The following is a 25,740-nucleotide window of genomic DNA, read 5'->3' as shown; positions in this document are numbered from 1 at the left end:
TGTTGTTGTTAATGGGGGAAAAAGGAATGTATAGATTCACTTGAATTGTTATTTTCTGGATGTATTCCTATTAATAATATATATATATATATACATATTCTTGTTAAATGCATTAGATGTTAAATAGACATATCACTCATATTGATTCTATTCTGCATTATTGTTCATCATGTCTACTCACCCGTTATTAAAAATATCCTGATGATGCTCGTGGACAGAAAGCGACCTCGCATACTCTATGGTGAATTAGAATTACACTTTGGAAGAAGGAACCATGGTTTTACTGTAGTAAACGTGTAGTAACCATGTTTTGGGATATTGCCGTAGTGTAACGCTTGGTTTTACTACAAATACCATATGGTCAAACTATGGTTATTGTAGCAAAACGTTGATAAATCAATAAAAAGAGTAAGCAGAAAATGTGAGTTTAGAAAATACTCTTGAATCAGAGAGAACAATTGATGTCTTGAGATGTAGATTTCCTAGAATTCCTGTTCCTGGAGCTCGTCTGCTAGAGGATTGTGTGAGCAGTGTAAAGGTTGTGGGTTTGATGCCCGTAGAACACACGTGAACTTGAAATTCTGGCTTTTGTCAATGTCAAATCTGACGTTCAGGTTTTGGAGAGCCGCATCATTTCAATGCTCGGTGTTGGTCAGACTTAATTGAAATGAATATAAAGAAGAAAGAAGACAAACAAAAGCAGCTGCATGTGGAGTAGCATGCAAACAAAGAGTGCATGTGTTATCTCACGGACATAGGACACGTATGAAAAACTGAATCAGTTTGTGTCACGTCTTGTGGGAGTGCAGTTTCTACAGGTGATCGTTTGGTATAAGGAAACACTTCTAATGAAGTGTTTAAAGCGCTTTGAGTTATTCCTCGTTCTGGGTGGTCATGCTGTGTGAATCACAGTTTCATGGCCAAGATGTGCAGAACTTGTTTCTGGCGTCTGCTTGGACTGTGGTTACTGGGAACACTGGTTCTTGCCTTGATCGCTGTTAGTAGATCATCCAAGAGGAACTCGATTTCCACAGTGTGCTGCCAATATTCTCCACTTTGGTTTTATTCACCGGTTTGGACCACCACCACTTCTCTCTCTCTCTCTCTCTGTAGAGCTGCTTGGCCTCAGACTGTGGGGACTAAATAGAGCTCAGATCCCAAAACACTAGACAGCTATTATATAACATTGAGCGTGTTCTTGCATCCCAATGTCTTTCCGCTGGTGGAATATCCACATTCATTGTCCTGTAGATCAATCGCAGAGCATTGTGCTATAGCAACGCTAAGGTCATGGGTTTGATCCCAAGGGAACGTGCATGCTGATAAAAAGGCCCAACTGTATAGCATCACCTTCCTCAAATGAGGCATTTACTGAGGAAAGTGTAGTTTCTTCGTCAACATAGGAAGTTTTTACCAAACACTCCTTTACGTCTGCCATTGGTTGGAAAACAGACAGTCCCGACCCAAACACATCACATCACAAAGAGCGGTTTCTGATGGCGTCACCGTACACTGTAAAAAAAGCAACAGTTTCAGCTGGCTTCAATTTTTAGGTTAAATAAAATGAGCTTCATGAGTCAATTGAACTTAATTATATTGAAAAAATATTTAGGTTTAATTGACTCATAAAGCAAAAAAATGTAACTTAAAAATGTTATGAAGCCGTTTAACTGTACGTTTGAAAGTTTGAAATGTCAATCAAGCTCGAGGATGGGAGGAACTCAGTACCTCACAGTTGACGTATTTTTGTAGGTTAGCCTAATCGATCTTTCTAAATAGCTGAGAAAATCCATTCCAGTGAATTCCGCCTGTGTGCATTCATGAATTTACGTTTAATACAGTTGGAACAATCTGATGGATTTTGAGGGTTGGACTATTCTATGTATACTGTAAACTCACCTGTTCACACGCATTAAAAGCAGTCCGGGCCTGAAGTGTTTTTTCACTGAAACTGGAGCGTGTTGGCAGAGACGTGCGGTGTGAAGCGGAAGCAGAAAGCGTGGTGAAGGGATTTTTGTGTGGAGGGCTAAAACAGGAGGGAGGGTCACAGACACTGAGACGGGGATGCCAGCGGGTTGTTGTCATGCCACAGCTAATCCACTCTCTCTCCATTCATGTGTCCTGAGAGCAGAGCAGCTCCGGCGCTGGAGAAAGAATAATAGACTGCGGCTGAATGATGCCTTTAACAAACGGAGACTGTGCGCTCTGAGATGCACGCTATGACATCATCGTATGGCCTAGTAATATTCGTGTAACAAATACAATGTTTCGGTTTAAAATGTGGTTATAAAATGACAATTCACAACATGGTCTGATGAAGCGCCGGTGTGCTCCAAACGTCACATTTTGTTTGGAGCTTTGGTGTGCCGACTTTATATACAATTCTTTGTTCGTTTTTTTGGTCGAGCACAGTTTTTTGCACAGATTTAACCAATGAAATGTGTTGAAAACAGCTTGTCAACTTTGACAACCGTGTTGAACTCGTGAAAAATGTGTCAGTGTGGAGATAAAGTGCATGATTTTGATTTTGACACATGATTTTGGAACATTTGTATATTTACATGGAAATCATTTAGGAGATGCTTTTACCCAAAGTGACGTACAAATGAGATGAACAATGGAAGCAAGCACAACAACAACGTGTCAGTCAGTGTTGGGTGTAAGTAATTAGTTACTGTAATTTAATTACTTTTCCCTTAAAAAAAGTAAAGTAAGGGATTACTCTTGTTTTTCTGTAATTTAATTACAGTTACTTTGGATGTAATTGATCTAAATACTGTGTAATGTTTACAATAGTGGAATTGACATTAAACGTCTAACTTTAAAATGCACGCATTAATGCATCTTTCTCAAATTTGTAATACTTTAGTCAGTCAAAAAGAGTACTTTATGTAGTTTAATATTATTTATTTGAATGAATTAAATAAGCCATTTCATGTCTATCCTTGAATCACTTAACTAATCAAGGTTGATATAGGATATAGAAAGTAATTAGTAATAAGTAATTAAATACTTTTCGGAGAGAGTAATTTGTACAGTAATCTAATTACACTATTGAATATGTAATTAGTAACTAGTAATTCATTACTTTTTCAGAGTAACTTGCCCAACACTGGTGTCAGTGCTATGAAATATGTAAAAAACCCATGTGAAATGTGACATGGGTTTCACACAAAAATGTAACAAAGCCATATGTTCCTCGTGTGATCACGTGTTTTTGCACATGTGAAATTCGTCTGTAGTATCAGAGAAAGAAATATTACAGACACATTTTAAAAGAAAGAATCATAACAACACAATGAAAACCAAACGTTACACTTTAAGTGCTACAAAAAATGGAAATGAGGAGAAAAGTACAGTGAAATTCGTGTGAAAATTGAGACATGAGAATTTTCTCTTGTCATTCCAAACCTGTATCACATTTGTTCTTCTACAGAACCTTGAACGTTCTAAAGAATGTTGGTAACCAAACAACATCGAACCCAATTGACATCCATTGTATGAACACAAAACTACACAGACATTTCTCAAAACATCTTCTTTTGTGTTCCACTTATACATGTTTTGAACCACTTAAGGGTGACAGAATTTGTTTTGGGGTGGACTTTCCCTTCAAGCTGTGACTTTCGAAAAAACGATCTAGAGTGATTGTTGCCGGGCCGTTACTATGCAATTGCTATGGTGTTCTTTGTGTTTGTGTTGTGGTTTGGTTTGTACATTAGGTGTTTTTTACTGGCACCAGATATGGTTAGTCCGTACACCTAGAATCACAGCAATTCAATAGTTTTCTATTGAAACACAAAAGTGAAACACAAAAGAAGATATTTTGAGAGATGTCAACGGGGGGTTCAGTGTTGTTTGGTTTCCGACATTCTTCAAAATATCTTCTTTCGTGTTCTGCGGAAGAAAGCACGCCATACAGGTTTGAAATGACTGGAGAGCGACTAAACGATGACAGAATGTCCACTTTTGGGAGAACCGTCCATCAAACGTCAAATCCCTCGACTTTGTCTTCATTTCTTCGTCTTCTCTCTTTCTTGTGTTCAGGTATAAGGAGCTCGTCACCGGAAAGCGAGCGCGCGAAATCATCGCCATTTTATGGATCCTGTCCTTTATCATTGGACTCATCCCGTTCGTGGGTTGGAACCGGAGAGACGCGTCCTGCCCCGGGAACGCGAGCTGCTCGACGCCGGCCGGCAACGTCAGCGATGCGGGCGCAACCGAAGCGGGCTTCCTGCAGAGCTGCTGCCTGGAGTGTCTGTTTGAAAACGTGGTGGACATGAGCTACATGGTGTACTTCAACTTCTTCGGCTGCGTGCTGCCGCCGCTGCTCATCATGCTGGGCATCTACGCCAAGATCTTCACGGTGGCGCGCAGGCAGATGCGTCAGATCGAGCTGAAGTGCAGCGCCAGCAACGGCGACAGTCATCACCGCAGCCGGCTGCAGCGCGAGATCCGCGCCGCCAAATCCCTCTCCATCATCGTGGGCTTGTTCGCGCTCTGCTGGCTGCCCGTTCACATCCTCAACTGCCTCACTCTCTTCTACAGACAGCTGGTGAAACCCGGCTTCGTCATGAACATCGCCATCATCCTCTCGCACGCCAACTCCGCCGTCAACCCTATTATTTACGCCTACCGCATCCGGGAGTTCCGCGTGACCTTTAGGAAGATCCTCAAGCGTCATTTCTTTTGTCGACGGGACGAGTTGTATCTCAGCGCCAAAGGTAGCAGCAGACACAGAGACCAGATCACCATGACGATGGATCCTCTGCTATAGATGCATGCGGATGACGGTGAACCGTGGAGGAGAAATGTTTACAGACCAAAGAACTTCACTTTTCACCAAGACACGTCTACTTGCGATGAAAAAACTGTGAAAAAAACCCTCTTAGGAAATATTTATGGACTTATTCGGCATGACCAAGCGCTAAACCCGAGGACGCACCGCACATTAGCACGCGAATAAAAGCTCAAAGTGATGACCGAGAACTCTTGTACCAGTTTAATATATAAACCTGTAGAACAATAACACGAGATGGAAGAACGCAGAAATCGAATCCGAAGTGAATGAGCCACATAAGAAAACCAACTTGAAGTGCCGTGCTTGGATTCATGCATTCATGGACCTTTGATGTTTTTGTTATGACTGAAATGGTTGACGGTAGACTGCTCAGGTATACACACGAGGTAAAACAAAACCCTTTTTAAGAACCTGTAAACGATAAAACCGGTGAGGTTTGTCATTTTAAAGACATGCTGTGGTGTTGGTTGTCACTCCACAGCACGATTAAAGAGAAAGTTCACCCAAAAATGAACTTTCTCTCATCATTTATTCACCCTCATGTCATTTCAAACCTGTGTGGCGTTCTTTCTTCTGCAGAACACAAAAGAAGATATTTTGAAGAATGTTGGTCACCAGACAACATTGAACCCCATTGACCTCCACTGTGTGCACACAAAACCACTGAAACATTTCTCGAAATATCTACGTACTCGGGTTTTGAGGGTGAACGACATTTTTGGGTGAACTATCCCTTTAAGTGACGTACATCATAGGACAGCACATACGGTTGCACTTAAATGTAAAACACTGCATTCGAAATAATATCACATCTTTGTGTCACATTATCTGGCAAGCCGTCACATTTGTGCACGTATGGTGCAAACTGGTCTTCTGCTTGTGATCTGCTGTGATTGGCTCTTGACGTGTATAACCCATCAGCCAATAAGCTTGCATGCTCCATGTGTCTTTAATGTTCAAGTAGTCGTGTTCAGTTGTGTGACGTATGACCGCTCACGACGCGTCAAAGGCGATGTTACGTCTGACTGTTTTTGCAAAGCAGCATCGTGAATCACGAATCACACGTGTCACATCCGTTGTTAGAATTGTACACTTCTGCTTTCTTTCATCGTAATAAATGCCATTTGGTTGAATATGTTATGCACTGCAATCACGATAACATTCGTAAATCTGGCTTCGACGTCCAAAAACATTGGGGGTCACTTTACGTAAAAGAGTCTCATTGCCACTGTCCCTCATTATGAAATTTCCCTTTAAAGCATTTGAGCGTCACACACCCAGTTTTATCCTAACAAACATTCCCGCTGTCCCCAGATGTGATGCTACAACACTGGGAGCTGATACCTGTCTGCACCGCCCGCAGGACTGCGTTTGTCTCGGTCTAATTCATTTGTTAAGCTGTGGTGCTCATGTGGGAAATGCCTTTTCCCCTCGCTCGCTCTAATAGTTCCATCTAGTTTACTTTCACCATGCATCAGTTTAATAACGCAGGGAACAAATGATAATACACAGGGTTTCATCTGCGCATTCCACAACGCTATCAACGCATAATTGGCAATGGCCTAACGTGACCATCTATCATCGAGACCACATTCAAATCCAGCACAAATGTTTGATTTGTTTTTGCGTCGCGTGGGTGGATTATACAAAAAAGCGTCATGTTCATTTTTGATATCCTGACAGATGTTCCCTGACAGCACTGTCCCCAAAACCCCATCCACATCTGTGCCAATGAAGCCGGCAGTGTTTCTATTTCTCGAGCCGTGTGCTTCAGGCGTGACATGAAGTTCTGCAGTATTTTTCTGTGTTCTTTGAATGATATTACTGTACAGATCTTTGCTTTGTTACTGTTTGTAAGGGCTAGACTACAGGAGCATGCCAGACATCTTGGACATTCCTATGGAGACGAATCTGTACCGCACTGAACTTGTCTTATAGCTGATGTTTTACTCCTTGTGTACTGAGAACTCGTGACAGCAGTGAATCAGAAAAAGGCTCTTTTTTTTTAAGTGTTCCTGAACATATTTCTAGTGTTAACCCTGTAGGAGAGCGAACAGAGAATCATCTGTGCTTTTAAACGTGTGTGTTTTTGATGTGACGTGCTCTTTACGCGTTGAACCGAAGTCTTGTTATTTAACATGAATAAATCTGTATGTGAATTATTTTGTTAATAAAAGCTGTTTCTATAAACGTCTCTCTTGATGAAAGGACAGATTGTGTTGATCTCGCTGTGCTGCTGATCTCAGTAGCTCTGTTTAATCAGAAGGAAGGTGTGCGTGTCGTGAGAAAAAGTGTGCAAGGAACCATTGTTCAAATAAACTCCAGAGACAGACTACCACATGACTGCAGTTGTGGTTTAGATATTGTACTCACTAAGGAAACTTTCTAGCTCATGAATGTACAATAACTTTCTGTTAAGATCATACAGTAGATATGATTCACAGACGGCACTTCTATTCCCTGAAAGGAAATATTTGGGTCATTTTATAATATAATTTTGTATTAATAAACAACACGTTCACATACTGTAAGTACAAAATATCAAATGCTTTCTTTTAACTACGATGTATTTAGAGACGTGTAAATCTAACTCGGACCAATATATGTTTATATTTTAGGGTCGGTCTTTGTTCTTCAGAAAAAACTGTTGTTGTTAAACAGTAGGTCACCAGCCACATACTGTACGCAACCGTTTTTCCTGAAGCGATGCCTGCTTCATCTTATTCATTCCTGGGATTGTAGTCATTTGAATGTTTAGCAGCGTTGCTGGAAATATTATGCATATGTGAGCAGGATAGAACCTATACATTTACAGCTGTGAAAAAAACGAAGAGACCATTTCAAAACCAGTTTTTCTGCTTTTAAAAGGTACTATTTATAGGTATGTGCTTTATTCTGTAAACTACTAACAATATTTTTACCAACTGCAAAATAAAAATGTTTCTAATTGCATTTATTTGCAAAAAAAAAAAAAACAGGTGAAAATAACAGAAAAGATGCTTTGTATTTTTCAGACCTCAAATACTGCAAAGAAAACAAGTTCAGGTTCACTTTTAATATTTCTACATGTATTTAGAAAAGGTCCAAAAGTATTTTTTATGTGATAACCTGGATTCTTATCACAGTTTTCACGCGTCTTGTCATGCTGTCAGTCTTTCACATTGCTGTCGGATGACTTTGTCACTCCTGAGGTTAAACTAAACTAGAATGACCACAATACATCTAGACATGAACATTTGAAATGGCCTCTTCATTTATTCCGTGGCTGTATATCAAAGTTCAGAGTGAATTTTTGAATACATACAAACAAGCAAGACGAGATGAAGTCACTTTGATTTTATTATACTGTAAGGAGCATTTGTAGATCTTGTGCAGATCTTGTGTAGAAAAGGTTTAGAGAGTGACGCGGATTCGTCGAGAACGCTCAAAGTGAAGTTTCTTCTTGAACATTTGCTTTATAGAATGTCAAGTGCAAAACTGGCGGAGAAAAGCGCTCGTGCACGTCAGAAGAGCCTCGTGGTCTCATTGTTTGTCTAGGGTGCAGAACCTTCAAACAAACGGAAACTCCAAAAATAAACACAGTCATGCTCAATGAACAGATGTACAATCTCTGGCAGCACATAAAATATTTGACAAACGCATACACAAACATCTGGGCCTTAGCATATTTATCAACGAGAATCAACCCATTTATCAAGCAAAACTGATCACGGACAATCAATCAAAATGTAAAATTTACAAAACAAAAACATTGCACAATAAATCACATTTCAAACAAAAACACATCAATCAAATGAATGAATCTTTTATATCGCAGAAGTCACAAAAATCGCTATTAATATCCGAATTCCTAATATTTACTTCCGACGCTCTGGAGTCCCTCTCAAGACCCGCTAGTTATGTGTTGGCCTCCGTTTGCCCGGAGAGAACGTGTGTCATCTGCTGATCTGAGACCTGTTCTTGCTGGCACAAACCCATGGCCTGACTCAAGCAGGCAGCCAGGAGATGCTTACACTGCAGAACACACAACACAACATGTCAAACACATTTCAATAAACCGTGACTAGACCGACTAATGGAAGTAAAACTGCATTATTACATTATAGTCTAAAAGGAATCGAGAAAAGTTCACGTCCGTTTGACACTGACATTTATCATGTGTAAAGGTAAGTAATGCGCAGAGCGTCTATTCTCAATTTAAGGTGCACGTCTCGCCGATGCATTTTACGCAGTTGCAAGAGCTAGACATTCATCACATAATGGAAAAATAAATAGGATTGCAAGGAACAAAATAGAGAGACCACAGGCAATCGCCAAAAGATGGAAAACATAAATGCTAAACTAACAAAATACAGCAACGTTTTTTACGTTCCAACGTGTGCGGAGTGGTTAAATGTGGCATCTGTATACAGTATATACACATCTAATGCACCAGCCCCACGGCTCAACTTCAGAACTTCTGCTCTGACACACTGTTTATCTTCTGGTAAAAGAGCCACTGAGAACACCGCTCAAAATGTCTTCCAGAACATCATCCAAATGCTAATAACGTTACTCGACGGACTGTAAATAAACAAGGAAACCTTTCCTTTCAGATCACATGGGTATTTCTTGTTTGGTTCTGTTCAATGATAAAGCGAGGTCGCGCAGTCGGAGCGAGCAGCAGATTTCGGGCTGGTCTCTTGGATTTTCTTTCTCAGACTGGAGGACTAAATTTAGTCTCATCCTCTCCCCTGGGCTCAAAATCAGGCTGATGTGCATGCAACTGCGCAGCAAAAGACGCTCGAGCCCCAATGGAACCCGGAGCCACACCATCACAGGGCAGACGGTCAACGCACACCAGAAAACAAACAAAACCACAGAAACAAAAAACACTTCAGCAGGAGACTAAACTGAAAATATAATGCGACTTACAACTCACTTAACGATCGGTTGCTCTGTTGATGACTTGATTCTTCAGATGAAAAAGCCAGTTTTTTATTTTGTCTAATGCATTGTATTATACAAACCCTTACAAAAATGTTTATTTAACTATTATTAGTTTACTTTTAAGACTTTCAGTCGACTTTTTATTTACTTCTCCGACATAATTGTAAACTAGTTGTATACTCAAAGTTGACTACTGTTACTCTTAAATTATAAGTCAATTGACACTTTTATAAACTTAATTTAGTCCAATTAGTCCCAAGCAGTATTTTGCATAAGTACATTTACTAAAATGAACTTGAAATGTACATATTTATATAAGGGAATCTAATTTGACGAATTTGATCATTTTTTACTGTCCCGTTTTTACAACCTTATAAGTAAAAAAACCAAGAAATAAATTCTGAAAAAAAGCTGAAAGGAAAAATATCAAGAAACAGAAAGAAAAATCCTCAGAAAGTGCAACTACATACAGGAAACATGCGTTTTGTCTCACAGTTTGTGTGTGTGATCTTTAACCTGCGAGTGCAGCTGTGTGAATGTTTGAGGAACAGGAAGTGACCTCACCATCAGACTCTCGTTCCGCCTGAGCACAGAGAAAGAAAAGGCGGGGCACGGGCAGTAGTGACAGGACGAGTAACAGGTGTACAGACGTCCCGATCCTCCCAAAACCTGATGTGAGAGAGAGAGAGAGAGAGAGAGAGAGAGTACAGTGTCAGACGCTTCATACGTGTCAAACTGTGCAGACAAAGGAAGAGAGAAACTCAAGAGAATCCATCACTCTGAAATCCAACTAAATGAGTCTTCTGCTTGTCAAGAGATTGTTTTCTCTCTTTTCAAGTCAGTCCCGTAAGAAAAACTGAATGAATGTCCTCACTCAAAATAAGCCAATAAATCTCGTCAATGAAAATGTGCTTTCACAAACAGATTTTGGCATTGTATTAATATGAAAAAAAAATAGAGTGATATTCCAGCAGATTCAGTCCAGAATGTTGTTCCATGTTGAGCCACACGTCAGATCTAATAACATCTAGAAGACGACAGCAGACCTTCTTCCCCACATGCAAAGCTTTACAGAAACGAGAATAAAAGACGGCAGCATTACAGGCTTTACTGTCATCTCCAGTCGTGACTGTAACATTCTGGAATAAGAGTCTCAGAAGGGCAGAAATAATGACAAACGATCTCCTGTTTTCCTAGACATCAGCAAAATAAAAAAGAGAGAAAATTGGGAATTTTGCTTAAATCCACAATGTAATCCTCTAGAGAAAAGATCTCGAACGTTTTTCAGATACTCAAGTGTCCAATTGCGTATAAACCGTATAAACGTATACAATAAAAGAGAACATGGTTCATTTTAAAGCCATATATTCATTATTATTATAACCTAAAGTTACACAGCCGCAGAAAAAAAATGAAGAGACCACGTCAAAATTATTTTCAGTTTTTCTTAATGTACTATTTCTATGTGTGTGTTTAGGTAAACTGGTCATTTTTGTTTCATTCGGTGAACGATATTTCTCCCAAGTTGATTTAGGAAACGTTTTCAAATGATTGTTCATGCTGTCGGTCTTTCACGTTACTGTTAGATGACTTTCTGTCACTCCTGAAGGTTGATTTGGTTGAAATTCAAAAATGCTGATTACACGGACATTTGGTTTTTCAATTTTTTGTCTGTGACTGTATGTGAATATTTATTTATAAAAATTATTTTTCTCCATTTACTTTTGTATTCTGTGACAGCTTGTATTCTTTATATTTCTTAAATTCCCTTACCTCCCTACTGTCTTATAAAATGTTTTTTGCTCAAATGTGAAAAGCACTTTTGAAATCAAGCCTGTGCACCCGCGCTGACTATAAACATTTCATTCAGTTCCTAACTTGAAACTTTTCTTGCCATCGTCTTCTCCACGGTTCTTAGTTCAGCACTGAACGTGACTCACGAGGGCATTATCTAGAGGAATAAATCTTCAGAGTTCCCGGTCCATTATCAGACAAACATTGATGAAGCTTCTCCTGTACCTGTGAAAAGGCCTGGCTTTGTCAACCGGTGACACCTCATTGTGGATGAGTCACAGGACGGATAATGAGAAACACGGAGCCACGAGCGGCCGCGGGAGAGAACGCAGAGCAAAGGCCAGAGCTGTCGGCACGCTCCGGAACAGAGCTGACGCTGAAGAAGGGTTGATCACAAACTCACGCCCTATCCACGCCACGCTTTCTTCTTTTGCTTTGAGAGCAAAAATGTGACAGATTTATGACGTCAGCTAAAGCGGATCAAATGTCTGGTTATTTCAGGGCTGGGTTTCGATTAAATGCTTACTGACGGACACAAAAGATCTGACAACAGCATTAAACTAATGGAAAGCTTCCACAAACCCCCCCCCCCCCGAGTTAAACTTGAGTTGTAGAGCAAAAACCAGTGAAACTGGTGGGCTTGCATTCAATACGTAGGTCAGACTTGGTTGGACAAACATGGATCTTGAGGACAACATACTTCATAAATTGACAACAGGGGGGACACTTATTGGAAGAACGCTTTTGAATGTCTTTTCAAGGGAAAGGAACTAAAACAGCAATAAAAACGAATTATGATTATGCACCATAAAACCGTTTCAAAGGGATAGTTCACCCCCAAAATGTGCATCATTTACTCGCTCTTATGTTGTTTCAAACCTGTACGACTTTCTTTCTTCCTCAGAACACAAAAGACGATATTTTGAAGAACGTTGGTAACCAAACAACATTGACCTTCCATTTTATGAACACAAAACCACGGAGACATTTCACAAAATATCACCTTTTGTGTTCCACCGCAGAAAGAGAACTATCCTTACATCCTATTTCCAGCTCTGAGGTGGAAAGTACAGAAAGTGCGCTCGACGTACACCGTGTGCTCTATCACAACGAACTCCTCCATTTGATCAAATACCACTCAGAAATAATACACCCAAACACTCCATGTGCCACCTGCTTTCTGTAGTGTTAATCGCTCCAGGCAAACAGAGTTGACGAGCCTCATTTGCATAAAAAGGGGCGTGGTCAAGCAAACCTTTTTAACGTGAATGCATAAGGTGTACAGCGTACCTTCGCAGGTGGACTGAACAGCAGGTGGTAAGCCAATAAGACGCGCTTTCGCTAGTCGAATTAACAAAGCTGTCTCAGTAACGGAGTTGAACTTGACTGATACAGAAGATCTGCAAGTAAACCTCCCCCTCACATCCAAATGCCCCGGGCACGCAGAAGACAAGAAGATGCTACTGTACCTTTCTGTACGGATATGCATAAACCGGTTTGAAAGGAGAGTGGGTCTAAAATCTCAGAGAGAACAAATAAGCAGGTGGGAGGAGAGAAGCGAAACTCAAGAAATGAAGGATGTACGTTTATTATAGAGAGCATGTACTGTATACACAGCAGCGCACATACAGTACATTACTTTTATTAATAATCTGTTGTCATTTAAACTATTTCATTGTTTGCGTTTATAAAAACTGGTCTTGTCTACCGCACACACTCAGAAATGTGAACAAGTCCACCATTCAAAAACACCCAAATCCCTTTCTCCTCCCAAAATACCTGCATTCCTGCTGCCGTTGCCCTTCGGGGAAAAATCCCACCTTATTAAAACAGAGACGCAGCCGGCGTGACAAAGAGCAGGCATTATTTCCCAGCATCCCAAAGGCCAGGAGCTATTAGTGTCAGCGGAGGGTTATGACATCACCCTCATACACGGTCATCCGTTTGACTCCATGTTACACGGAGGGATTTCAGCATACGTCAAGCGAGAAGTTGCATGTTCCTGTTTACATGTTTGTGGTTCGGCAAAGGCAAAAGAATAGACAAAAAAGGCAGAGTTACATCTCTTCGAAGATATTTCCAACTTCCATTGCATAACCACAAAACCACACAGACGTTTCTCAACATATCTTCTTCCGTGTTTCACAGATAAAGAGTCATATACAGGTTTGAAACAACAATTTTTAAGTGAACTATCCCTTTAAATCCCATCAGTAAACTGTGCCGCAGGTCACACTTGAGGGTGTTTGAGGTGTAGTTCATCACTGTAAACCTTACGTCACAGTGTTTGGCAAACATCCGTTCAAAAAGTCACGCCACATCTGTAGGTCTCAATAAAGACGGCAGGAGGAGGTCTGTGAGAGAAGCATGACAGATGGACCGTGACCTCAGGCCAGAATGTTATTAAACACAGCTGATCCTAATACAGCATGACAATCCAAATGTGATATTAATGAAGCCTCCGACCCAAGAGAAGAGATGGAGGGGATCGACTACTGAAACATTTCCTACAGAATGACCCACAAGAGAACGTCTGCTACATCAGTGCCAAGACACTTCTTCATACGGCCCGCACAAACACACATAAGGGATGAACAAGAATGACACCGAGTCATCAAACAGTGAACTGGTTTTATCACATATGAAACAATCAAAATTCACATTGACCTTCACATTTGGCATGAATGAGCTCCAGACCACAGACACACGATCCAATTTAAAACAATTTAGCGCCGCAGGGCACATAAAAGCCTGATCTTTCTTTATTCAGCACAGTGCCATCATTTCTCTTCACACACACCTGACAGATTCATCTACATACTAATAACTCCGGTTCAGTCACATGTGAAAATTCTCTCATCGTTTACTCAAAATAATTATTGGTTCAGCTTGAAAAAAGAAGTTACCTGGTTGCCTTAAAAATGGGAGTTAATTCAACTTAAAACTATTAGTCAACACAGCGTGCTCGCATCAGATTCATTGAGTTAACTGATATTTTTAAGTTGACTTAACTGAAAATTGGAATATATTTTTAACTTTAAAATTGAAAGTTGAAACAACAAAAAACAACATGACTTCCTTTCTTTAGTTAAACACTCATGCTGTGTCCCAACTCACCTATTTATACGTATGCCCTATAAGTATGTACTGGTTTTGTTATGGAAAAGTATACCGTCACATTTTAGTGCAGAGCACATATAAACGCAAAACGGTGCCTAGACAACGCTGTGATCGATAACAATACAGCTCTTCTTTGTCTTCAAGTATTTATTCATTTATTATTGCACCTGCCAAACTGAATTGCACGCGTGCTACACTATTACATTTATTCTTAGCACAGACCGATTTTTTCGTAGCATGTGCGACATATATGTACAGCCTTGGAAATATGGCTGTTAAACAATTAATCGTATCCAGAATCAAAGTTTGTGTTTAAATTATATATGTCTGTGTACTGTGCCTTTTTATTTTGGATTCATAAACATACACATACATGTATATATTTGCATCTGTATGTTTATACATCATTTAAATTTTAAAAACATTTATTGATTTTTATATTTTACATTTTTCCTAAATATATGCTTGTATGTGTTATTAATACAAAATAAATGAGCACAGTGCACAGATATAAATTACGTAAACACGAACTTTTATTCTGGATATGATTCATCGCGATTACTTGTTTAACAGCCCTAGTCCGGAATTGAGAAAATGCTGTATTTCCAAGAAAAAGAACAGTCTTATATTCAGAACAATATGGTCGTTTCAAAGTTGAATAAAAAATGTATGAGAATTAAATGTCAAAGCTCTAAAACAGACAATTAATCGTCATAATCGCAATGATTTATTAGACAATTAATCGTCTGCCCAATTTCAGTCCAAAACCTCTTACAGTGTATATTTCACATTTAATCTGAAAACTCAACATCAAGAATTATGCAAAATATCAAGACTCAGAACACTACCGAGCGTCAAAAATGACACTTCCTCTATGAAACTACAACAGGAAGTTCATGAGCAAATGTAAGTGAGAATGAAGAAAACTGTGTCTAAACTCTCCTGCAGGTCACAGCTGTGCCGAACCTCATGACGGTACAACAGCCTTCCATTACACACCATTTCTCCACAGATAAAGATTTCCTGTGGTGTGTCTCTCTTACGTCTCTGCACTTAAACCAAAGACGCTACATTTCTGCACATCAAATCACCCGACTGCACAAACACTGACGCATCATTTAATAAGAACACTCGAAAGTTACCGGAAAATACTTAAACATGCAGTAAGCGGGAACATTAAACCGGCGCTTGCGTGAATAAAAACAACAATGTAGAATTAGAGATGACACACGTTCAATGACTAGCGCTGAATCACGCGGGTCGTAAAACGGCCCTTAACTTTTATCACAATACTTGGTTTTATTGTCATGTTTTTTCTCTTGCTCTGTCCTTCCCCGGGTGGGTGTTTTACAGAAACCCAACCAGCGGTTGCCCAGTATAACAATGGAATTATGGGAAAAAAGAAGTCAAACCAATGTGACCGTTCTCAAACCTTTAGCTCGACGTTCCAGAAGACTGGTGTCTGGACTGTAAGTTGTGGTGAGGATATTTAGGAAAATCAGGGATGGTCGGAGAACATCTGTCATTCTGATGTCATTTCAAACCTGTATGACTTTCTTCTGCAGAACACGAAAGAAGATATTTCGAAGAATAACATTGACCCTCATTGGCTTCTATTGTAACCCACAGAGACGTTTCTCAAAATATCTGCTTTTGTGTTCCACAGAAGAGTCACATACGGGTTTGAAATGATATAAACGATGGCAGATTTGCTCTTTTTGGGTGAACTATCACCATGGTGTCATATCGCTGCTGATTTTGTTCATACGGCGCAAATGTGCACCTACCTGAAAAACCTTTCGTCCGCTGGGTGATGTCACACACTTGACCGAGCGCTTCTCCACCAGGTCCAATGCCTGCAGGGCGCACGGGCCGAACACAAACCGCAACCTGAGTAAAAGATAAAGACAAACTATAAAACAGATCATGTGATAAGCGACGTCTTCACCGCCACGAGAAGAATTTTCTCTATGATGCAAGTGCTACTTCTTGTTTAATAATAAACAACCGGTAAGCAAACGTGATTTTTATCAACTTTACCCAACCACGTCATAACCTAAAAAATCATTTGGCCAATAAAACAAGAAGTTCTGGTGGTGTGAATGTGGTTCCCACAGAAGAGTCATTACTGCGGCTGTCTGATGACTGTCATCGTGGTTCTGAGGATGCTTTTAAAGTCATCATTTATTCAGTCGTGACGTCTGGAAACAGAGTGAAGGGTAGACGCATGTGCGCCTAATGGAAAGATCTGCTGCTACAGGGGTATACTGTATGACGCAGGAGTGACATACACCTGAATGAAGAACTTTTGACAAGCTCGGGTCAAAGGCATCAACAACAATACCTTCACCTGTGTCCAGATCTCACAGTCTGGAGAAATATAACATTACACATTCAGAGACTTCACCAACCTTTGACATATTGGCTATAGACCTTTTTCACGTTTCCGGCTTTCTCAGAAGTCGTCATAGTTGGGTAAACTTCTATAGCGGTGAATGGGAGACTACCACAAATATATTTTTGGCATTCTCGTTTGCTTAAATAGCAAAAGAAAAACTCAACGATAGTGTTTTCACTACTTTCAACAAAATGAAAAAAAGCGTCTGATAACGGCAGTCAAAAGAGAGAAGGATGTCAAATTTAGAAACACCCTCGCTTTAGCGTTAACAATTTTTTTATAATTTGATGCAAAGGTAATATAATATAAAGTACAGTGTTATAAACATACATACATTTTTTTTTAATGAAAATATCAAAAACTTTAAGAGGATGCTGATGACCGTTTGTGAAAGAGGAAGTTGGAGGGAAACATAAAGAGGAGATTGATTACTTTTCAAGAGATGCACCAATACTACATTTCTCCACCAACGCCGATAACCCATTATTCAGAATTCTGAAGATTAAATGAATATTTCTTAACTTTCTGAAAGTGATTAATTCATCTAATAACAAACTGGTGATATTATTTAACATTTTCTATTTGCAGAGCACGAATGCATTTTCTGTCCTCTTTTGATTGACAGACGATGAATATTAGCTTTTAACGATTTTATCACTGCCGATAATTGCTCGATACACTGGTGCATCTCAAGATTTTGTTCTCCACATTGTTAATACAAATGGAGTTATAGGCATAAGTGTTTTAGACTAATTTAGCATGGTATGCAAGAAAGGGTTTTGATTTTTAATCTTAGTAACAGGACTAAATTTGCATTTATGAAATAATGACACTGCACAAGGTTTCTTCCATCTGTAGTTGTTATTTTGACGTTCTAAAATAAAGGACTGCTCACTACCATAAGACTATGATAGGCTCTGTGCAGGTGCTATTGGAAGAGACGCGTCCCCCTTTCTAAAAAGCAATTGATTCAAGAAAATTGATTGAAATTGAGTGTGCTTTTTCCCAGAAGATTAAAGCCACATTTTAAAAGCATATATCTCCATAAGGTTCATTTTCCACAGGATTATAGATGACCTCAAAGCTAATAAGCATAGACTTAAAGCCACAAATGTCAGGACATCTTTTATTTCAAACTCCTAAAATCCTTTTTAATCTTCTGGGAAGGTTTTTCACTTGATGTTGGAACATCATGCCTTGTCCATACTAATAAGTTTTTATTTCAAAATGCATCTTTTTCGCCTCATCACGCTAAGATGTGTCAACAAAAACAAAGCATTTCGATAAAAGCTTTCCAAAGGGGATATACTGTATTAATATGACCCATTCAGCCCAAAGCAAAGCCATCCAATATATTTCTTATTTATACATATTACTTTATTTACTTATTTTATATTTATGACGTATGAAAAAGCTTTTTGATATATCTGGATTGGCGTGATGGGCATTCCAATTCAATGTGTTTAATGGGGTTCAAATCTTGGCTATGTGCCGTTCTTCTACGTCATCAGTAAGCCATATGAACCTTATGGACCTCACTTTTTCAATCTGCATTTCCAGATGAAAAATGATTTTTCTCAGAGGTTGCTCTTTTATAGCTCAGATTTGATTGTTTGGATTATTAGATGTTTCTCCTAAAATAACTCATGAGAAATAAAAATAAATGAGATACATTAAACCAGTGGTTCTCAAACCGGGGGCCGCAAGATGGATCCAGGGGGGCCATAGATTTACTTCATGTAGAAACTACATGAAGAGTACGGGGGTGTAAAATGAACGTAGAGGTCAAATAATCTGGATTTGGGTACATCTGATGAGAAATGTTTAAATTCACATTGAGATCTTCAATAATATTGACTTTTGATTGCAGACTTGACAAATCTGAGCTCAGTTTGAGACATTGTTGACATCTTTTCTGACTCTTTTTCTCACACGGAAGACTTTAAGCAAAGGTTTTCATCTGTTCTCCATTTAATCTGGAGACTATAGTAGTGAGATCTTTCTTTACTGACATGTCAATAACAGCCACTTGTTTGATCTCAAAGGGGATATTCACATACTTTCCTTTGGCCAAGTAGTAAATGTATTCAAAAGAAGGAAAAAATACTCACGCTATCAGTAGATCATCTGGTACTGCCAGCCATTTGAGAAAAGAAAAAGAGACAAAAAATGATTGTTGGTTAAAACTTAAATGCATTTGAAACAATTCATGTAACATATCTTAAAGCACAATAAACCCATGTGTTATATTCTGCAAAAACAAATACATATTTTATTTAAAACCAAGTAAGCAATTATCAATCATGCAAAACAGCCAGGAGCACAAACTTTTCAGATATTTTTGTTGGTCACTGTGATTTTTTAGTGAAAGACTGAAACAAGCATGTACCGGAAATGTAAATGGCACCTCGATGTAAAAACATGACTGAGATCATTATTCTAACCATTAACAGTCCCCTGATACTCTCATCACTCTTAACCAGATGTTCAGAATTACAGATTTGATGACTTTTAAGATGATATGCGCAGTTTCTGCGCAAGAGCGCCCTCTGGCTTTCGGATGTGGCGGCATTTAACCGTAATTCATTGAAAAACAGAGCATAAGAATCGCAAGATATATCGCCCAGCCCTCAAGTCACCTTTATTACTTTCATGTGATACTGCTCAATTTATATTGTATAAAGTGCTGAATACTGTAAATAATGGTGACTTGAGGGCTGGGCGACAGATCGTACGATTCATATGCTCTGTTTCTCCATGAATTACGGTTAAATGCCGCCACATCCGAACGCCAGAGGGCGCTCTTTCGCAGAAACTCCGAATATGGGAAACAGAAGAAGAACGATTAGTTCCAGGAAATGCCAGTGGTCATATTCTATCGCTGTTCTTCAAACCTTTTCAGGTATTTTCATGAATGATAATCAAGTTGATTTATAGTGATGATGTTTGACGAGTGTTGCTTTCTCAAATGTACGTTATAAACGACTCGATCTCGTAGTGATTTTAGATCGAGCAGTACTTCCTACTGATCAAAGAGCCGTAGTTCACGGAAGAGCTGTGCATAAAACACAGAATCGATTTAGACATGTACAATTAGCGTGAATCGCGATATATATGGCTCAGCTATTTTGTTCAGGGAATTCAGAAATAAAAAAACACTGCGCTTACTCGTTCTGTCCATTAAAATGCTATCTAGAATAAGAACAATAGAATAAAAGTGTCTCTTCCCATAATACAATCAATTCTGAATAGCACTTGCAAGTGTCAAATCGTGTTCTTGGCTGAGACGTGAATTAAAGGCGATTTTCTGTTTAAAAACAAGCCCTTTAACATGTGCAGCCCTCATTTCTTATTTCAATAGGAAATGCATTGACACAGAACACAAAACTGCATTTATTAAGTCATTTTATGCAATAATTCACGTTCTACTATATTAACCTCGGACACCACTGACTGAACATCAGGAAAATGTCACACTGAGAAATGATTCATGCTGAAGCATCAGTGAAACATTAGTCTCAGTACTCCAACATCTGTTGAATTCAAATATTATTTTTCTCACAGAATTTTGTCCAAAAACGAATGGCCCTACCTGTAGAAACCAAACCTTTAGAAAAATGAACCATGTTTTTTGTATTATGGTAAAACATGCACAAGCAAGTAGCAATGGTTGCAATAATGATTGAAAATCCTAAACTCTTCATCGCCATGAAACGTCATGTGTGTATATATAGTGTGTAAAGTGATTCTTACTGTGTTTTGTCTGTGTGTAGGTTCTCTGAAGATCTTTAAAGAGCTGTTCAGCCACTGACAGCAGACATGAGCCCATCACACAACTGAAATACAAGAATCACAAAACTGACTTTCATTTGTTAATGTAGCCACAATAGTTATTATACATAAATGTACATTTGTTAGTGAAACATGTGTTATGTTAAGAAACGTTCTACCTATTAGCAAATGTTCATAGTAAGTGAGACTAGTTAAACGCGTTCACTGTAGTAAAACCAATTTTCCTTGAGTCTTTAGAAATAACAACTGTATTCGGAAATATTTACCAATAAAACAGCCATATAATAATATAACAGACATAAAGAAATACAGTAGATCGGCACATCGTACCTCAATTTCTTAATTAAGAGACGACAACAACACTCATGTTCATGCTGTCACATATTTCCCGCGAGCGTTCGTGTTTCCCGCGTCCCCGGATGTCTCTGGAAGGTCGAATGGAATTGTGGGATTTGTAGTTTAACTCCATATTAAGAAACAACGACGAACTGGAGACATATCGTACATGTTCCAATATCACAGAAACACCACTGCATACCATTGCATAGAAATGTGATTTGTTGGTCACGAGACGTGAACTTCGATTGTGCTTTAAACTTCAAGTGTCAAGTGTAGGATTATTTTATTTGTAATTCTTTGTAAAAATGTACAGAAAAATTACATAGTACGTATATATGAAATTGAATGAACATAAATATACACAATAAACTAAAAAATGCTAAATAAAAATGATATAAATAATTATAATAATAATGAGTTATTTCACACTGTAAGTTAGAAGTATATCGCCATCTAGCGTGCATTTATAAGTACTAGCTTCTGATGAAAACAGGGAAAGATGGAATTTTTGAGGAAATCAAATTGATACATCTCCAATCAAGTTCGAGAATTACTTGTACTCCAAACAGTATTAGTAAACGTCATAACTATGACAACTATTTAACCTTACCATATGGTAGTCTCAAAATGTATTTATTTAACTGAATTACAAAACAAAATATCAAACCAAGTGATATCATTGCGCTGTATATTATGATGACATTTTCAACTAATAATACTTATGTTTGTATTTTACGTTTTTATTTTGAGTAACTTGCTTTATACCTATGTCTGTTGGTGACTCTTGTAATGACTAATAAAAATACCATTTCAAAATAAATGTAAAAAAAAACTTTTAAAATGTCTAAATAAATTGAAAAATATTAGGCCTACTTAAAACAAGGCTTAAAAAGCTAGATAAATCATGTTTGACAAGTTAACAGTTTAGTCAGTAAGTTGATCAATTTGAAATAATAGTTTCAATTAGTTGAAAATACTGGTTAAGCTGATGTATACTTCCACAAATGTATAAACATGCCCAATGTTTTTAAAGCGAACAAGATTAAGTAGAAAGTTTTTAAGACTTATATTAAAACATTGTGTTAAAATAGCCTATATTTAGGTTCGCCATGAATTTGGATTTTTTTCATTTTCAAATTTTGATTGTCAGAATATAAAGTTGCTTGAGTTTGCATGTGTAGGGCAACTAAGCAAAATAAATAACAACAGCAACAGATTTTCAAAACCATTTGTTTTTTTAATAATAATAGCAAACCTGCCAAATGCAATTAAACACGTAAAGCTTGTTTTAATGCCATAGAAAAATATCTTCATTTGTAACCGAACCATAACTTTTACAAACATGCAGATGAGGAAAACATGAACATGATGTATTTGAACATACATATTTATATCAAACCGTCTGAAACAGAGCAACAGAAAATCACAGGTTCACATCGAAAGCAAACAGCCGTTTAGTGTTCTTTCATGTGGTGAGAGTTGTTCCTCACGGGGCAGTACTGCCGGGTGTGCGCCCTGTCCCCGGTGGCCGAGCAGAAAGGACACACGTAATTCCTCAAGACCGGGCAGAGGACTTGTCCGTCTTTGCTCTTAAGTCTGTGGCTCGTGTAAATCTCCACACTCTCTCCGTTTTGCTTGCAGAAGCCGCAGGTGTCGCTGGGGCTCCGCTGGCCCGGGTTCGAGGACACGCTGCTGCCCGCAGATCCGATGCCCTGGGACGGGGGGCGGGGTTTCACGACGTCAGGATCCTGCGTCACAGCATCACCGTCGGACTCTTCCTTGACCAGCTCCGACAGAGTTTTCCGCAGATCCATGTAGTCGTGCCACATGAGGAAGCACCCGTCCGGTGCAGGGATGCCCTCCTTCTCATCAGCTTGACGGGACTGCATCTTGTCCGTTCTTGAATATCAGCTCTGTGTCATCCATGACCCGGGATCGGTATTTATAGAGGAAGCATAACTGATCTGTCTCAAACTTCCAGACAGGAATGTACCTGTCTGGGGCGACGCGCACCTGAGCTCGGCGGTCAACCTCTGCGCGTCTTGCTTGACCGGGGTCTTTAAAAGGTCACTGGGTCGAGTGGTTTAGTGCGTTTCGATAGTGAGAGCACGTGTTACGAGACCTGTCTGGAAGGAGGATGTGACCGGACACAGGCGCAGGCGCATACGCCACACTTAAGATGTTTTCAGTATTTGTGCTAGACTTCATCTTCATCTTTTTATTCATGAAGCATATACAGTCTCTAACCACAGGAAAAATAGCGTAGCATACTACAGCCTAATATTTACTATGGTAAATTGTAGTAAAATTAGACACTATAGCCTACAGTGTTTTGGAACCTTGCTATAGTAAATATTATACAGTTTATTGACAGGAAAAACGACCTCTTTTCTCTCTCAGGTGTTGTTCTAGCATTGTGGAGCTTGATAACTCATAGCACTGCTTGTATTATTGCATCCCTGTCTTACAGTAGGTTGCTTCATAGTTTCATAATTCTTGGATAAAAGTGTCTGATAATGCCTGAATGTAAACTCAATCCCACACAACACCATTGTATACTAATTATCTTATACTATATAATTACACTACTTCCCTAAAAAAACAATGTACTTCCGTATACATTTTACTACAGTTTACCATGGTAATATTAATATGTAATAGAATTGTTTCCTTTTTAAAAACTGATGATACTGAAGTTTTTTGTATGATACCGAGGATAGAACTCATCTAAATAATTAGTATGGAAAATTATATACTTTTTCGTTATACGCTTACCACACAATTTAGGTAATATTCATAATACAATTTAAGTTTTACATCTTGTATTTAAATTTTATGTATATTTTAAATAAGCATACCAGATATATCAGAGACCATCACCCCGGAGGATACGGTCACACTATCACACAAGTAACGTCTGCCATCACCCGTTTCGTGTTCTTTTGTATAACTTGTATGTATAATCTTTACTTTGTGTGCATCTTTTGTGTATATATTGTGACGTGACAATAAAATGAATTGGATCTGAAATAAGTTCTATTCATTCACACAATCAGTCGTCTTCTCACCATCACATGACACCATAGACAAACACACCTTGCAGTGCTTATGGAACACTTTTATTTATTTTACTAAAAAGGGGAAAAAAGGTCACATCAACTTGTTATTAATACAGCATATCTTTCCGACAGAAGTAAAATACAACAGTTTTTCACTTCTTATATTAAAATATCAAATAGTCTGCGATCTACTGTAACAGTGCTTGTGATGTACGTTACTGGCTTTAAAGCAGAAAAGTTGTTGTTCCCTCCTTTCTGTCAGCAGTTCTCAGCAGTGGAATCCAAATAATAATGATAACAATGAAATAAAATCCAAATATAACGATGAAATCCATCCGTTCTCTCAGTTCACCATTTATCTGACAAGCCGAACATGCAAAAAGGGCACAGATTTCACGTCTGCTCAATTCTCTCTAAATCAAGTTTTCCTTTTTCCAAGCACTGTCACTATATTGCATACTGTACCATGACTTCTGGCTTTAACTGTTAAGAGTTTCTAGTCCAAAGTTTAAAGTAAACATGAAATTTCACCTGCTCTAGGTGTACTGAACTGTACAGGCACAATTAACAGGACACGTTCATAATAAATAGGACGATTTTTGACCTGGATTAACTTGGACAAGGTCTGCCATCTCAATGTTTCCTGCAGAAATATGTCCACTCGCTTTCTCTCTCTCTTTACGTACACACACACACACACATCTCACCGTCCTTCTATCACATGCACAAAAGCATATGAAAAACTATCAAACAAATAATATAGATAAAACATGTAAATGCTGCTGTTTACTGGAATGGCTCTTGGAATAAAAAAACACGAGTTTAATAACAGGTCGCTTCCAGCTCCGGGATCACTGAACTGAGGTTTAGAGGAGCCGTCATGCCGGACGCAGACATCCCAGCATGCATCTCGAAGCAACATCCCCGTGTTGTGTGTTTGTGTGTATCAGGACATCAGTGTGATAAGTGCAAAATTTCGAAAAAGGTGATGCTGCATCCCCGTCTCGCTCGAGACGTTCGTCCTCAGTTCTTCACCGGGTTGGAGGCGTGGACTCCCTTTATGCAGACCCTTGACCAAAGATGACAAATGCAGGGGGATGGACACAGTCTCTTCTCTGCTCCCTGCTGAACCGTTGAGTTTGTACAAAAAAAAACCAGACGGATGTTTGGGAGGACGGGAGTCAGCGGAGTTAGACGTCAGTTGAGAAATAGAGTGTATTCTTCTTCAGCTCAGCGAAGGATATGGGTGGATGCTGCAGGTAGTACAGCAATACCTGAACCTGGAAAACAGACAAAAACGGAGATGAGGTTTACAGTAATGCATTGATTATATTCATGAAAGATTAACATAATGACAACTGCTTATACGATTCTTAAGAACGGTCAGTAGGTGCTCTCACTCCTTCATAAGACCACATACAGTAAATCAAGTGCTTCATCCTAGTTCACTTCTTTATACCATGCCCTAAAAGTATGTACTCTTTTTGTAATGGCGAGGTATACAGATT

At 38.9% G+C, this 25,740-nt stretch overlaps 4 protein-coding genes across 8 annotated transcripts in view; 1 reads left to right on the top strand and 3 right to left on the bottom strand.

Annotated features, from left to right (window-relative positions):
- specc1 (sperm antigen with calponin homology and coiled-coil domains 1) overlaps nucleotides 1–4,138 on the top strand; it is an 87,893-nt gene extending 83,755 nt beyond the window's left edge. The window contains exon 16 of the mRNA XM_057354250.1: nucleotides 4,048–4,138. The gene's annotated coding sequence lies outside the window, so the exon portion shown is untranslated. The remainder of the gene's footprint in view (nucleotides 1–4,047) is intronic.
- On the bottom strand, nucleotides 30–21,253 carry zswim7 (zinc finger, SWIM-type containing 7). 3 transcript variants are annotated; one of them, XR_008964505.1, is made up of 7 exons: nucleotides 21,165–21,253; nucleotides 20,796–20,878; nucleotides 19,154–19,175; nucleotides 16,432–16,534; nucleotides 10,295–10,399; nucleotides 1,900–2,144; nucleotides 30–1,512 (listed from the first exon to the last, which is right to left on the bottom strand). XR_008964505.1 is itself a non-coding variant. In XM_057354284.1 (6 exons), the coding sequence occupies exons 2-6, from the start codon at nucleotides 20,869–20,871 to the stop codon at nucleotides 2,082–2,084; spliced, it is 369 nt and encodes a 122-aa protein (XP_057210267.1). In that variant the 5' UTR covers nucleotides 20,872–20,878; nucleotides 21,165–21,253; the 3' UTR covers nucleotides 1,720–2,081. The 3 variants fall into 3 exon arrangements, 2 of the variants coding, with proteins under 2 accessions (XP_057210267.1, XP_057210259.1); XM_057354284.1 differs by lacking the exon at nucleotides 30–1,512 and having other exon boundaries at nucleotides 1,720–2,144; XM_057354276.1 differs by lacking the exons at nucleotides 30–1,512; nucleotides 1,900–2,144 and adding an exon at nucleotides 8,059–8,815.
- A 952-nt stretch (nucleotides 21,254–22,205) lies between these two features.
- nanos2 (nanos homolog 2) lies at nucleotides 22,206–24,268 on the bottom strand. The gene has a single exon (XM_057354262.1). It carries the CDS (start codon nucleotides 23,060–23,062, stop codon nucleotides 22,628–22,630), a length of 435 nt encoding a protein of 144 aa, XP_057210245.1. The 5' UTR covers nucleotides 23,063–24,268; the 3' UTR covers nucleotides 22,206–22,627.
- Nucleotides 24,269–24,270: 2 nt separating this feature from the next.
- abr (ABR activator of RhoGEF and GTPase) overlaps nucleotides 24,271–25,740 on the bottom strand; it is a 113,626-nt gene continuing 112,156 nt past the window's right edge. For all 3 annotated transcript variants that reach the window (XM_057354170.1, XM_057354178.1, XM_057354187.1), the window contains one exon: nucleotides 24,271–25,512. In XM_057354170.1, coding sequence (XP_057210153.1) covers nucleotides 25,423–25,512 — 90 coding nt within the window. In that variant the 3' untranslated portion in view covers nucleotides 24,271–25,422. The remainder of the gene's footprint in view (nucleotides 25,513–25,740) is intronic.

Source organism: Triplophysa rosa, linkage group LG2 (assembly GCF_024868665.1).
Source record: "Triplophysa rosa linkage group LG2, Trosa_1v2, whole genome shotgun sequence".
Lineage (NCBI taxonomy): Eukaryota > Metazoa > Chordata > Actinopteri > Cypriniformes > Nemacheilidae > Triplophysa > Triplophysa rosa.
This window is presented reverse-complemented; position numbering and strand designations above follow the sequence as displayed.